This window comes from Mustela nigripes, chromosome 1, assembly GCF_022355385.1.
Source record: "Mustela nigripes isolate SB6536 chromosome 1, MUSNIG.SB6536, whole genome shotgun sequence".
In the NCBI taxonomy this organism is placed as follows: domain Eukaryota; kingdom Metazoa; phylum Chordata; class Mammalia; order Carnivora; family Mustelidae; genus Mustela; species Mustela nigripes.
In genome coordinates, this window is record NC_081557.1 from 120411271 (window position 1) to 120427593 (window position 16323).

The window sequence follows — 16323 nt, forward strand, 5'->3', positions numbered from 1 at the left end:
TACAATAGAGAAATTTTTTTCTTGCATGGTTTATGGATGTATTGGAGGCCTCACTGTAGCACAGATAAATATAAATATATATAATATATATATATATTTTTTAATTTATTTATTTATTTTAGAGACAGAGAGAGGGAGCACACACACACATGCAGGGGGAGGCAGAGAGAGAGAGAGAGAATCTCAAGAAGACTCCCCACTGAGTGTGGGGACCTGAGATGACCTGATATCATGACTCGAGCTGAAATCAAGAGTTGGATGCCCAAATGACTGAGCTACCCAGGTGCCCCAACAGGTATATTTTTCAACCTGTAAGAACAGTTTTCTTTTAAATTACTTTTATTAACATATAATGTATTATTTGCCCCAAGCATACAGGTCTGTGAATCATCAGGTTTATACATTTCACAGCACTCACTGTAGCACGTACCCTCCCCAATGTCCATAACCCAACCACCCTCTCCCTACACCCCCACCCCCAGCAACCCTCAGTTTGTTTTGTGAGATTAGTAAGAGTCTCTTATGGTTTGTCTCCCTCCTGATCCCATCTTCTTTCATCTTTCCCTTCCCTACCTCCCAAAACCCCACCCTGCCTTTCAAATTCCTTATGCTGAGTGAAATAAGTCAATCAGAGAAAGACAATTATATGATCTCTCTAATATGAAGAACAGTTGTTTTAAGGCTACAAGTTGGTCTTATGGTGAAACAGTTGTTCAGTGCTAGAATAAACATGAGTGGTCAAAATTAATAAAAAATTAATTTAAGCTAAGGTAAAATTAATTACTAGACATCTTAAAGGCTTAAGGAAAAAAACTTAAGATGATTATTGCCAAGAACAAAAGTTTTTAACTGCTAGAGAATGGTTAAAAGCAGATGTTTAATATAATGAACAAAGCAGCAATTAAATTGATTAAAGAGCCTGTTAAATAGTTGCCAAGATCAGAGTCTCAGGTTATATAAATGACTGAGAATCAGAGGTTAAAGTTAAAATAAGATAAATAATTTCATGAAAAAATAAAGCTCCAGCATATATAGATTGGACCATACAATGAGACAGTGCATATATTCTAACTTTTCAGATTACAAAAGGATCCTCCTTATTACTATTGTTTTTAGTGGTGAGGTAGGAGGGTTAAAGGCAGGCTAATACTTGTTGAGTACCCACATTATGCCAGGTATTTCACATTCACTCTCCTTTGATCCTTCTTAATAATGTTTTTATTATGGAAATCAATGTCCTAAGAGGGTATCTGTTAAGAGGATATTATGTATCTATTGTGAATAGATATCTATCAAGAATAAATACTGTGATCTCCATTTCATAGATGAAGAAACTGAGGTTTAAAGGATTAAAGAACTTTCCAAAGTCATACACCAAAACCAACAGTCAGGGATCAAACTTAAGTTTAAATGGCTTAGGGGAGCTTGGGTAGCTCAGTCAGTTCAGGGTTCAGCTCTTGATTTCGAATCAGGTCATGATCTCAGGGCTGTGAATTCCAGCCCCATACTGGGCTCTATGCTGAGTATGGAGCCTGCCTGAGATTCTCTCTTCCATTCTCCTGCCCCTCCCCCACACTTTCGTGTCACTCTTAACAAATGGCTTAAAAGCCAAAGTAATGATAAAATGTTTGTAATGATAAATTATATATACATATGTACATATATGTGTATATAACATATGTGTACACACACACACACACACACATTTCCTCAAATCAAAGTATCAAAAACTGGACAGAAGAATGAACAAGTCAAAAACAGTTAAAACAAACAAACAAACAATATCTGTTTCTCTGTCATCAAAGGCCCTAATCATATATTCATACATCGCAAATCAGCCTTAATTGCTGACTTTATTTTCTAAACTTATTTTTAAAACTTGGTTCAAACTGACTTCTGGTCATGCCAAAAATTTAATCCATCTTCAAATGGTAAAGATTTGTCCCCTCATTTTACAGATAAGAAAACAGAGAAATTAAGTGATATGATTCATATAATTCCAAAAGAAGATTTCTAAAAATATTTCAATCAGTGTCAGAATTACTAGTGTAAGCACAATGTTAAATGTGGCTTCACTCAGGGGCACAACACTAATTTGATTAGCACAATTTTAGAAACTAGTCTCTTTGTAGCACAGTACATAAGCAAAAACAAGAGTCTAGAATCAGACTGCTTGGGTCTGAATCTCAATTCTAGCAATGACTATGAAACCTTGATTCCTTACCGTAAAAAGATGATCTCTCTTACACGGCTGTTTGAAGGATTAAAAGTTTTAATAATATATAAAATGCTCAGAACTGTGCTTGGAGTGCTCAATTAATTGGCAACTGTTACTTCAATTACTTTATAGTTGTTTTTCAAAGGCTAAAGCAGACCAATGCTAGATATAGCTATGGGATGCTCTCGCTCTTGAGCTCCAGAATAAGGAGCTGCCACTCTAGCCCAGGGCACAGTCCTGGCTTATTTCTTTAATGCATTTCATTATCATTATATAATATATTAATATCATTTTTCTATTTTGGCCTTAATGTGTACTTCATCATAATGGAATAACATGTTATCTATATAATTTCTGGTATACTTAGAAGAACAATGGACAATTGGAAAGGGAAGTCTAATACCTGTGTGATTTTGGCCAAAGCATTTAATCTCTCTGTGCTCAGTTTTCACATCTATAACACAGAAATAATACATACCAGCCCCCACAGGAATATCAAGAAGATCAAGTAATAACATAGATATATAAAAGCATTAATTTGTTCTTATTTTTAAGAAAACTATAATTTAAATTTCTGAAACTAAGATCAGCTTTCCCTCAAATACTCTCAATTAGTAAGGTATAGACCTTAAGCCTACCTGGTTCTACTTGGCTATCTTCTCAGAATCAAGTTTTAGCTTCTAATTAATACATGCTACTGTGCTAATCACAACTGGTTGTAGCTAAGATTACAATCACATTGAAACACATCCACCAAATCCAAAGTGTTTTAGCATAAGCAATACAAAAATTTTATGTGAATGTGAGGTTTGTGAACATTGTGATCATTTCAACTTACTCTTTTTTCCTACGACCATGAAAAAAACTGGCCCATTCAAAGCATGTCTTTTTGCTTCCAACCCAAAAGATGGAAGGAATACCAACAATGAGAGCCATCAGGTATTTCATCAGAAAGAGAATCAGGTCTGGACGACTCATTTGAGTAACCTACAAGAAGAGAAAGAAAAATACCTTAAATATATAAAAAGAAAAGTCCTTTTACCAAAAGCAATTATAAATCTTTAAAATAAACAATAGTTAAGTAATTCTACAAACTTGGTATTTTCACTTTTACAGTTCTGTAGTTAAATTTCTTGTTAAACAAAAAAGATATACACTCCTGATAATTTGACAGTAAGTTTCTATTTTATATTTTGAGTCCTATATTTTTCTCATTAGCTCATAATGGTATCTTCTAAGGAAGAAGATTATTAATGCAGAAAAAAAGCCATGAATAGGAATAGAGGCTCAAATAAATAATACCTATATTCTTCTTGGCCAATTCTGTTAGTCCTATCATTGGTCATTACAATATAAAATTAGGAAAGTATTAGTCTTTCCCCCCATTTCATTAATTTCTGTGCTTATCTTTTATAGCCCATCCTTCTACCTACTTCATCTTACTCTGCTGGCTGTTTTCAAGCTTCCTCTTTAACCTATGAATTATTTCTAGGTACATTTTCTAGTTTCTGGTCAGATGAGTTTTTAAAAAATTACTTTTTATTGTTGTTTTCAAGCTTAATTATTGTGGTCAGAGAATTTGTCTATATTATTCTGGTTACCTTAAATTTTGGAGAATTCCTTTTGATTTAGGACACTGCCAATTTATGTAAATACTCCTTGTGAACTTTAAAATAGCCCATACTTGGGGCACCTGGGTGGCTCAGTGGGTTAAGCCTCTGCCTTCGGCTCAGGTCATGATCTCAGAGTTCTGGGATCAAGTCCCGCATCGGGCTCTCTGCTCGGCAGGGAGCCTGCTTCCCTCTCTCTCTCTTTCTCTAAAAAAAAAAAAAAAAAAAAAAATAGCCCATACTCTCTGTTGGGTACAAAATCTTCTATATGTATTAGATCCACTTTATTAGCTTTGTCATTCAAATTTTTTATATTCTCAATTTTGTTTACCTGTATTAACTTTTTAAAAGATTTTATTTATTTACTTGTTAAGAAGTCTAATTGATAATCTTTTGGAGATTTACTTCCTCTCTCTGGTGACTTTTAAATTTTTCTTTATCCCTTTCCCTTTATAGTTGCACCGAATGTTTCTCATTGTGATTGATTTTTATTTCTCCTGCTTAGTATGCAGAGTGTACTTTTAATCTAAGGACCTATGTTTTCAGTTCTGGAAAATTCTCAGACATTATGTTTTTGGTTATTGCTTTTTAGTCATTCTTATGGCTTCCCATTAGATGGGAACTCCCATTAGATGTGTACTGAAGTTCCTCAATCCTTATTTTTTATGTCTTTTAACTACATAATTACATAGTTTTTAGTATTGTATGGCTCTCTATATTCTGTATTCTGGGTGAACGCTTTAGAACAATTTTTTTACTTCACTAATTCCCTCTTCAACCATGTCTATGTTAGGTTTCATGTTATCTACTGATTTTATTTCCATAACTTCAATTCTAAGATATCTAATTAGTTCTTATATTTGCCTATTCTTATTTCATTTCTACTAATTTACAATCTCTTATTCTTTTAAAGTGGTTTTTACTGTTTATCTTTTAGGGAATCCTAAACATACTTTTTAAAAAATAACTCTTTATAAACTTGGTTTACTACTTTCATTTCATCTGGGAGCAAATCCTTCTTCCGATTGTTGATTTTGTTGGATGCTTTTTAGGTTTGGCTTTTTCCTTTTTTGAATCATGTTTTGGAATTTTAATTTGCATATCTTGAGTTAAAACTTTCCCTTTCTCTTCCCCTCTCTCTCCCTTCTTCCCTCCATCCATTTATCTCACCCTGTCTCATGAATTTTTGTCTTCACCAGTGCCCAAAGGGACCTTGTCAAAAACCAGGTTTTATACTGGTGATTGTGAACTACAGATGTTACTGATTACTGGAGATTCGGGTACTAAGTCCTGGCAGTTTGGCTTAAATATTGGTCTTAAGGCTGTGCTGGTGTCTTCCCACATTTCTAGATAAGTATTTTTATATTAACTATGGCCTCAAGGAACAGTTGGTATTACCTTTTACATGGACTTCCTTTCAAGAGCAGGGGAGCCTCATTTCTAATTCCTACTTTTAACCAGTGAGCCTAGTTCTGGTCCTCTGACTTCCATGTGACACTTACACTTCCAATACACCCCAGAAACTAGATACCCACTCACCTCTAGCTACGTCATACCTGGAGTTCAGCAGGCCCCATGTTTTTCATCACTAGTTATCAATGTGCATATCTGTTATATAAATAAGTTTATTTTGTCTTTTAGATTTATCACATTCAAACATTTTTATTATGTTTTATCTATAACTGATTTTATGTTTATGTTTCATCTATAATGACACATGATTACAGTTAGCCTGGTAAGCTCAAAACATGGAACTTAAATTACAATCATAACCTAGAATTAAGGTGTAATTCCTTTAGAATTTAAAAATAAAAAAATAAAAAAGCAAATATTTATAGATCATCCACTACTCTAAATAATACTGTTTAAAGCCCCATGAGGCTTATAAAACAGATATAAGGTATGATTAATGTTCCCAAGATGATCATCTAAATGAAAATACAAATTAAAGAAACCATTGAATAGTTAAGAACTATAATTAAAAGAAGCAGATGAAGAGACATGAAAGCAGATCACAAATAACCTTCTCATTAAAAAATACAATGGCTTCCTATTGTTCCCTTTCTTTTTTTTAAGATTTTATCTTTAGGTAATCTCTATACCCAACATGGGGCTCAAACTCACAACCCCAAAATCAAGAGTCACATGCTCTACCGACTGAGCCAACCAGTTTCATTTTTAAAAAATATTCCTATATAGCATCACTTATTGATGATTATCTCATCCTTTACAAAATCTTTATCTCTCTTGACTTCTACAATACTGCATAGTCATGATTATTCTAATGAGACATTACTTTCTTACTTTCATTACTTTCTTGTTGACTTCCTACTCCTGCTCTTTTACCATTTTTTCCCCCACTACCCTCTATACAAGAATTTTTTTTTTAAGATTTTATTTACTTGAGAGAAAGAGCAAGAGAGAGAGAGAACAAGCAAGTTGAGGGGCAGAGGGAGAAGCAGACTCCCTACTGAGCAGGAGGCCTGATGCTAGACTTAATCCGTGACTCCAGGATCATGACTTAAGCAGAAGACAGATGCGTAACTGACTGAGCCGCCCAGGTGCCCCTATACAAGAGTTCTTTTTATGTTGTTGTTAAAGTTTTTATTTGGGGTGCCTGGGTGGCTCAGTGGATTAAAGCCTCTGCCTTCAGCTCAGGTCATGATCCAGGGTCCTGGATCAAGCCTGGGATCTCTGCTCAGCAGGGAGCCTGCTCCCACCTTCTTTCTGCCTACCTCTCTGACTGCTTGTGATCTCTGTCAAATAAATAAATAAAATCTTTAAAAAAAAGGTTTTATTTATTTATTTGACAGAGAGAGACACAGTGAGAGAAGGAACACAAGCAGGGGGAGTGGGAGAGGGAGAAGCAGGCTTCCTGTTGAGCAGGGAGCCTGATTCGAGGCTTGATCCCAGGACTCTGGGATCATGACCTGAGCCGAAGGCAGTCGCTTAACAACTGAGCCACACAGGTGCCCCTATATAAGAGTTCTTAAAGTCAGTGTGGAGGTTCCTCAAAAAATTAAAAATAGAGCTACCCTATGACCCTGAAATTGCACTGTTGGGTATTTACCCCAAAGATATAGATATAGTGAAAAGAAGGGCCATATGCACCCCAATGTTCAGAGCAGCAATGTCCACAATTACCGAACTGTAGGAAGAGCCCAGATGCCCTTCAACAGAAGAATGGATAAAGAAGATATGGTCCATATATACAATGGAATATTATGCCTCCATCAGAAACGATGAATACCCAACTTTTATATCAACATGGACAAGACTGGAGGAGATTATGCTGAGTGAAATAAGTCAAGCACAGAGAGTCAATAATCATATGGTATCACTTACTTGTGGAGCATGAGGAATAACATGGAGGACATTAGGAGAAGGAAAGGAAAAGTGAATTAGATATTGGATATTGGAGGGGGAGATGAACCATGAGAGATATGGACTCTGAGAAACAAACTGAGGGTTTTAGAGAGGAGAGGGGTTGGGGGGATGGGTGAGCCTGGTGGTGGGTATTAAGAAGGGCACGTAGTGCATGGAGCACTGGGTGTGGTGCATAAACAATGAATCTTGGAACACTGAAAAAATAAAATAAAACAAAATAAAATAAGAGTTCTTAAAGTCATTCCTCAATTCTCTCTTTATACTCTCAACTAAACATTTAAACTTAGAAGTCATCTAGTCGTATTCTTTACCTAGCAAATTAATTTGCTTTCAATCTAGTTGTTCTGTGAATATAAATTAGAATGGTGGTGTTGATAAAATACAAGTTTGCCTCTTCCACATTCAAATAGCCAGAATAGCTTTAGCTATTCTGCCCACCTGTCCTAGTTTTGTCCTCTGGTGCTGTCAAGAGTAAGGCTACCATTCCAAAAGTCCTTGTCAAGTCAATAAGATACCCTGCCAGAAGGAAAACTTAAAAAAATGGTGTAAGTATTGGGAACAACGAGACAAAAAGACTAACCAGAAAATCCAAGAGAATCAACGGAAAAACAGAAACAATCAAAGAGTTAGCAAGTTGGGGAAAATTAATATACAAAAAATCAAATGTTTTCTTATATACTGTCAATAACCAGAGAAGAAACATAATGAAAACAATTTCATTTATAATACCAACAAAACCAAAAAATATCTAGGAATAAACCTAGCAACTAGCAAGAAATACAAAGAAAACAGGGACACCTGGGTGACTCAGTTGGTTAGACGACTGCGTTTGGCTCAGGTCATGATCCCGGAGTCTCAGGATTGAGTCCCGAATTGGGCTCCCAGCTCCATGGGGAGTCTGCTTCTCTCTCTGACCTTCTCCTCACTCATGCTCTCTCTTACTGTCTCTCAAATAAATAAATAAATAAAATCTTAAAAAAAAAAAAAGAAATACAAAGAAAATGATAAAACACTATCAAAGGACACAGAAAAAAATTGAAATACATAAACAAGTCCATGTTTCTACATGCAAAGACTCAATGTTTTAAAGATATCAAATCAGTTATTCCCCAAATTAATCCTGTAAACTTGGTACAATCCAAAAAGAGCAAAAGGATTTTTCACAGAATGTTAAAAGTTAAGTATATGATAAAAGTATTTCAAATAAATCGGGAAAAGATCATAGATTGTTTAATAAGTGATGTTGGGAGGTTGGCAATCCACTTGGAAACAAAGTACTTTAGATGCCACCCCACACAATGAAAGAAAAATAAATTCTAGACAGATAACAATAAATCATAAAAGTATGAAAAGAATGAAGAATATTTTTACAGTGGAAATGCATAGGCCTTTTAAAAAAAGTAACATGAAACAAAAAAGCCATAAAAAAAAAGGACTGACAGTTTTGATTAACAAAAGCTTAAAACTTCTGCAGAACAAGAAACTATAATTCAAATCAATACACTAATGACTAACTAAAAATATTAACTATATTATCTATCAATAAAGCAAATTAAGGAACAGAAACTGAATTAAAAATGGAAGAAACAAAGGGAAGAAAACAGCAAATATACACACATACAAGCATACACACAGCTACAAAGAAAACAAAACTAAAATGGCTTTAAGAAATTACTTTGCTCAATTCTATTCAAATAAACCTGGAAACTGACAGAAGCAAATGATAGTAAAATATAAACAAAACTGATTATAGGGCGCCTGGGTAGCTCAGTTGGTTAAGCGACTGCCTTCGGCTCAGGTCATGATCCCGGAGTCCCATGATCAAGTCCCGTGTTAGGTTCCCAGCTCCGCAGTGTCTGCTTCTCCCTCTGATCTTCTCCCCTCTCATGCTCATATTTAAAGAATTTGCCATGACCTCTGATCAAGCAATTCTTTTAATAATTTATGCTACTGATCTATTCACATATGTGAAATGATATACAAAAACTGTTTGCAATAGTAAAATATTAGAGACAATGTGCCTGCTTTATTATGAGGTCAGAAAAAATACTGAGGGAGCCTTTTCGCTTTAGGTATTAGTTTCCAAGATATACTGTTAAATGACAAAAGCAAGACAGGGAAGTATGTATAGTAGCTACCGTTCAAGTAAAAAAGAAAAAGGAATATACTTGGTTGTACATCCGTAAACATCTCTTAAAGTATATACAAATTCCTGGTAACATTCAAGTCACCTTGGGAAGGGCACTAGGAAGATGGGAGACAACAAGCACAAATGGGAGAACTTTTCCCATATACTCTTCTAACTTCAAGGTTTTGAACCATGTGAAGATAGTATCTATTTAACACTATTAAGAATAAAAAATAGAGGGCGGCGCCTGGGTGGCTCAGTGGGTTAAGCCGCTGCCTTCGGCTCAGGTCATGATCCCAGGGTCCTGGGATCGAGTCCCGCATCGGGCTCTCTGCTCAGCGGGGAGCCTGCTTCCTCCTCTCTCTCTGCCTGCCTCTCTGCCTACTTGTGATCTCTCTCTGTCAAATAAATAAATAAATTCTTTAAAAAAAAAAAAAAAAAAAGAATAAAAAATAGAACTTCATTTTTCTAAGTCTGAGTATTCCAAATATAAAAATAAGAGTTGAGTGGTCTATGAGGAAATATCCCCACAGTATCTAAATTGCTATAATATTTCTGATGGACACTCTCATAATACTTAATAAAAACCGAGATGTGTACAACATTTGAGCCACAAATTCTGTTTTAAGAAATAAATTCTAAAGAAAGAGTAGGCCAATAGGAGATTGTTCAAATAAATTAAGGTACATCCAAATAACAAAATAAGCAGCTATTCAATAATGGTAACATAAAGTGAGAAAAGGAAGATACTGTGATGTGCTTGAAATGTTTAACTGGCTTTCTGGATGGAGGTGAGCTCTGTTTTGTAGTATCTACGAATTTTGTAGTGTAAATACTCCAACCATGCCACTTTCAAGTTACCAGTGTGATCACTCACTGTGCAGTCATGAAGAGATACACATACTGACTCTTGTGAGTCTGTGTGAGCCACTCTCGTACACTACTGGGTATAGATGAATATGTAAAATATGATCACATTTATATTTTAAAATTATATATATATCCATATTTATAATATTAATGATAATACCCATACTTATATAACATCAAATATGACTTTTTGATGTGTTTTGTTACCTATTGCTACACATTGTTCTAGTTATCTATTCTTATGTAAGAAACCACACCAAAACCAGGAGCTTATTCTCTCTGACGGTTCTGTGAGTTGACTGGGGTCAGCTCACAGAAGTCAGTTGGGTCAGTTGGGTGACTCTCACCTGGGTTCTCACAGTGTTGCAGTTGGATGACAGATGGCGCTGGATCATCTGAATGTAGTATTGAGATGGACATATATATCAGATGACTTCTTCATTCAAATACCTAGAATCTCAGCTAGGATTTCTTGAAAAGTTGGGAGCTGGCTGGGATCTGTCTCCCACTCTCCTTGCCTTCCTCTGTTCATATAGCCTTACCATACAGTTTATGACCAGTTTGGAATTCCACACATTTTGTGGTTTCAGAGCAGGCTGACTTCTTATTAGAGGCTGGTTCCTCTCACAGCAAGCATTTTAAGAAAACTTTAAAAAATGGCAAGGCTTCTTATGACTTAGCCTCAGGGGCATGCAGAATCACTTCTGCTGCATTCTACTAATCAAAAGCAAGTCACAAAGCCAGCCCAATTCAAGGAAAAGACCTACTTAAGAGCAAAAAGTATGATTTACTGGCTGGAGGCAACAGAGTGTTTATCTCTAGAGTAGCTATCAAAATATTAGAAAAATATACAGAAAAATGTAAATACTGGTTATACTGATGGGGAGGTATGCTTTTCCTCTAAGCATGTTTTATAATAATTTTTTCCTGATATTCTGGAATTTTTTAAAGTGGAAAAACCATATGTATATAATCAACATTTACAAAACATATTAACCAGGAAAACTTTCATTATATTAATGGAATGCAAAAAGCTCATGTGATACAATGTAAATCTGGATTATGGTAAATCTGGATTATTTATATCAGTTAGTGTTCTACAAATGAATTGCTCTAAGAAAACATAAAAAATTATATTCATATTAAAGTATATAGTGAATATCATAAATATCTAGAGTAAGATATATAAACAGACCAATGGTTAACTAGATAGAAAACATGATGAACTGTAAATGAATCAATGCCCAGGATTTCTATTCTGTATTTACACACACACACACACACACGCACGCACCCCTTCTTGTGAATTCCTTGCATTCTCCACCATGACACGTTATTTCTTAAACACAAATTTTCACATAATAATAAGAACAAATTAATATAGGTAGTATATAAAATGAGTAGAAACATGTAAAGTACTTAGAACTGTACCTGTCACCTAATAAATGTTCAAACATGTGGTACATGGGGCACCATTGTCTCAGAAGATACTAAAAAGGTACATAATAAGATATTCTGTGGTAAAATAAAATTTGGATATTATAATCTCTCCTTGGAGAGTCACATGCATTCAGATATTAATGGCTTTGAGAAGTCCTGAAGTAAGCAATTGTTTACCTTCATTTATTCCAGTGTTTCTAATGCTATTATATATACTTAAATTTCCCTACCTGAAAACTGACGGGTTAGAATAGGTAAATTCTAAGATTTTCCTAATAACATATAACCCTATTAATCTTGAAAAATTTTTGAGGTGAATTAGAGACCAGTCTCTAATTTCTATTTTGCTTAATTTTGCCCCAAAAGTTGTTTTCCATTACTTAAAAATCATACTAGTTAACACACACATTTTAACTGTAATTGTATACTTCTGACTCACAAAAAAGAGAAAGTAAGTTCCTATAGAAGTAGAGGGAGATAAGGGTAAGAATGAGAGCTCTGAGAAGAATGATTCAAATCATGTCAGCTTATATTCAGCTTATATTCAGTGAGACAACAATGATTGACTGAAGAAAAACAATTATTTGTAAATGTAAGGAAGAAGGCCAAGAACCTAAAAATTAAAACTAGTCAAACCGTAATTAAAGAAGTCTGGAGGGAGATCTAATCAGAGCTGAGCAGAGAATCAGAGGTATTATGTAATATAAAAGAGCACTGGCCTGAGCAATATGACCTTGGTCAAATCATTTAAAAAATGGCAGGCTTGAACTCAATGACTTTGAAGTTGCCTTCAATTCCAGATGACTAGTCATCTGCAATCTAAAATACTCTTCTTCAGAGATCTTATATAGTTTAATCCTCTTTTTCATATATATGTGGAATCAAAGCCTAGGGAATTGAATTGATTTCCTCAAGGTCATGTATCTAATTAATTCAGTCACTTAAATACTGATTGCCTACTATATCCTGGTACAAGAGATAAAACAGTAAATGAGTCAGAAAATTCTCTGCCCCACTGAGCTTAAATTCTAGAGAGAGGTAGTGGCAGGGTAAGGGTGAAGTGCTGTCAAGAAAGAAATAAAAAAATCTTACAATACCAGGTAGCTATTAACTCAGAACTAAAGCAGAGTAGGGAACAGGGTTTGTAAGGTGGTGCACTACGTGCGCCACATAGTTTAGATCAACATTGTGAGGAAAGGCATCTCCGAAAACACATTCAAACAGGGATTTGGAGTTTACTCTGCAGTAGAAGTATTTCAAACAGAAGGGACAGCAATGACAATAATCCTGAGAACAAATCTGTTGTCTCTCAAGAACAATAACAAGGAGACCAGTGTGGCTAGAGCTGAGCAAGCAAGGAGAATGGTAGGTAGTTAAGTCAAAGAAATAGGCTGAAACCACATTACATATGGCCCTGCAGGCAATGGTAAAAATGATAAATTTTATTCTAAGGGTAATAGGAAGTCATCGGTGGGTTTTGTTTGAAGGCACACCATGATCTCATTTATGTTTTAAAAAGTTTACCCTGACTACTATGTTGGAAATAAACTGTAAGGAACAAGAATAGAAGATGAATTGGAAGACCATTGTGGCCATCAAAGAGCTTGGACTAAGGTAGAAGTAAAGGTGGTAAGCAGTTGATTCATTGGGTGTGATGAGGTATGTGAGAAAAAGAGGGCTCAAATGGCTCTTAATTTGGGTAAGAGCAACCTGTGGATGATGACACCCTTTACTAAATGGGGAAGAACTGAGGATGGAATGTAGGAAGGAGAAAAACTAAGTTCTATTTTAGACATGTTAAGTCAGAAATGTCTTGCAGACTTCTAAATGGAAATGTCATATATATATGCGCGTGCGCGCGTGTGTGTGTGTGTCTGGAGCTCAGAAATGAAGTGGGGCTATACAGCCTCAAACATGGGACTGTGCAAGACTATCTAGAAAAGATTATCTAGAAAAGGGCAAGACTACCTAGATAAAAAGTCTTTATCTAGAAAAGTCTCCCTCCTCTTTTCTAAGTGAGAAACCATATACCTTCTTTAGTGTTTTAAACTGCACTGTATTGTCTTTCATAAATTAGATATATTGTCCACATAACAGAAATGCTTTAAAGGGAGTGATAAAAATGAAAATCAGTAATGACAACAGCAACAAATTAGTAAAAATAGCAACAGCCAAAATCTTCAATTAGGCATGATAATACAGAGGAGAACTGGAGGACAGAGAAATGTAACACAGAATATTTTGTATTATAAGGTTCTGGTTAAAACCAAAATTCCAGGGAAGACAAATCAGCACCTGTCCATGGAAAGGATACAGTGAGAAAGTAACTCAGGTAACACCTGCGTTGTGAACGTGTCATATGCAAAGGGTGTTGGTGCCAGAAGGCTAAGACACTAGGAAAGAATGTCCAAGCTATTGCTGTTAGGAAAGCATTTTTCCCTTATAAATAAGGAAAAAGAAAGGGGAAGGAAAATGCATTATTATCGAGCTGCAAATCACAAAAAAAATTAGGCAGTTAGCATGTAAAACAGGATCTGTGATAGCTAGAAGGGCAAAGCTCATTAAAGAAAAATATTTAAATAAAGGAAAAAGAATACAATGTTCAGTTTTTATTTAAAAATAGTCCTATAATGCCTTGGTGGGTCAAACTGTTTAGTGTCTGACTCCTGATTTTTGGCTCAGGTCATGATCTCAGGATTGTGAGATCCAGGCCGCCGTTGGGCTCTCTGCTCAGCATGGAGTTGACTTGAGATTATCTCCCTCTCCCTTTGCCCCTCCCTGCTCACGCTCTTCCTCTAATATATATAATCTTTAAAAAATAAATAAAAATAGCCCTATAATGAGCTGAATGCTTATGGATTTTTTTTTTTTTTTTGAGGAAAAAAACTCACTATACACCTCGGTTCGTTGTATAGTTAAAAGGAACAAAGGAGAAACTTCATTCTCTCATTTATATTTGTCCTTTTAAAATTCTATATTCCTATTGATGCTAAATAAATCACCTTAACAATGCAAAAAACCACTCACCTGATATATTTCTTTGGTCTATTTACTGTGAACTAAAGGAGAAGCCCAGAAGGAGAAGGGAAACAATCAGCATCTTCTCTAAGTCCTATATCTTGATTACTATAATTTTTGTTAAAAGCCTACATTCACTCACTTCTGAATAGCTAGTCTCCTCTAATGACACTCTAATTTTAATCTACAAAATGTCGCAATATGAGTTTATTCAACCATAATATGTAAGATTTTTTCCATATTTTGTTTTTTCAAAATTAGATCCAAAATCCATCCGGGGGCTTAAATTCTTTTTAATTATAAAGAAAAAATTATTCAGGCTAAGGGAGAAAAAAGCCTTGCAGAGGAAAAAAATCACCAAGGGTGTACTTTTGGCTGTTGTAGTAACCTAAATTCAATTATTGTTTCTGAGAGTTTGGCTCTGAATCAGGTTTCAGAGTCCTTGGCCACTTTCCCTATCAAAAGGAATCTATACTAATGGATACACATTAGGTTTGCTTTCATTTTATTTATTATTTATTTAACGTCATCTTATATAACCTTCTTTTACGTTATTTTCTCTCTGGTTTAATTTCATCTTTAAAAAGATTCATTACAAACGTTGGTTTATTCTAAAGCCTGTGGTCCCCTAAGTCCCATGTAAAAATAAACTGTTGATCAGGCTCACGCAGAATATCATGTTAAGTGACAACAGTTTTAGAATGGAGGTCTGATTCCAAATTTTGCACACTTATTACACTACACTGCTTTATCTGCCTTTTAGTCTGCCTTGAAAAGTCACCTACTTGCCCCATCAGATATAAAGACTTATGGTAATTAAGATAAGAGAAAATTAAGTATAGAAAACCACAGAATAGTGAAATAAGTTCATACGTGAGAACTTGACATACAGCAGAGGCAGCATTACAGATCAATAGATAAAAGACTAGTCAAGAAATAGCACTAATCAGATGATTTGGTATTAGGAAATACCAAAAATGGTATTTCCCCAGCACACCTAGATATAAAAAGAAGTGCTATAGTTTAAAAATCCGAATCTGGAAAGCAGAACTTTAAACTGCTGGACGAAAACACAGATGAATATTTTTTATGACTTTCAATAGAGATTTTTTTAAAAGATTTTATTTATTTATTCATTTGACAGAGAGAGAGGCAGAAAGGCAGGCAGAGAGACTGAGGGAAGCAGGCTTCTGCTGAGCAAAGAGCTCCACGCAGGACTTGATCCTAGGACCCTGGGATCATGCCCTGAGCCAAAGGCAGACGCTTTAGCCCACTGAGCCACTCAGGTGTCCCTCAATAGAGATTTCTTAAAATACATTTAAAAACAAGAAAAAAATGAGTAATATACACATTAAACTTTTAAACTTCAGCTCAACAAAAGACACCATTAAAAAAGTAAAAAGCCAAGCTAGATATCTGTAATGTATAAACTGACAAAAAAAAAAGTATAATCCAGAATATATGTGTGCATATTTGTGTATGTCTATAAAAAATGCAATTCACAGAAGAGGAAACATAATTAGCTAATAAACTTAAAGAAGTTCAATCTCACTAGCAATACAAATTAGGGAATTTGGGAAACTCCCACATCAGGGAAATACAAACTAAAATAGCAATAATGATTGCCAATAAGACTGGCAAAAATTAAAAAG

General features: G+C 35.0%; 1 protein-coding gene across 2 annotated transcripts in view; it reads right to left on the reverse strand.

Annotated features, from left to right (window-relative positions):
- FZD3 (frizzled class receptor 3) overlaps nucleotides 1-16323 on the reverse strand; it is a 90199-nt gene that overhangs the window by 12319 nt on the left and 61557 nt on the right. For both annotated transcript variants that reach the window (XM_059393445.1, XM_059393453.1), the window contains one exon: nucleotides 3057-3205. In XM_059393445.1, the coding sequence (XP_059249428.1) occupies nucleotides 3057-3205 (149 nt within the window). The remainder of the gene's footprint in view (nucleotides 1-3056; nucleotides 3206-16323) is intronic.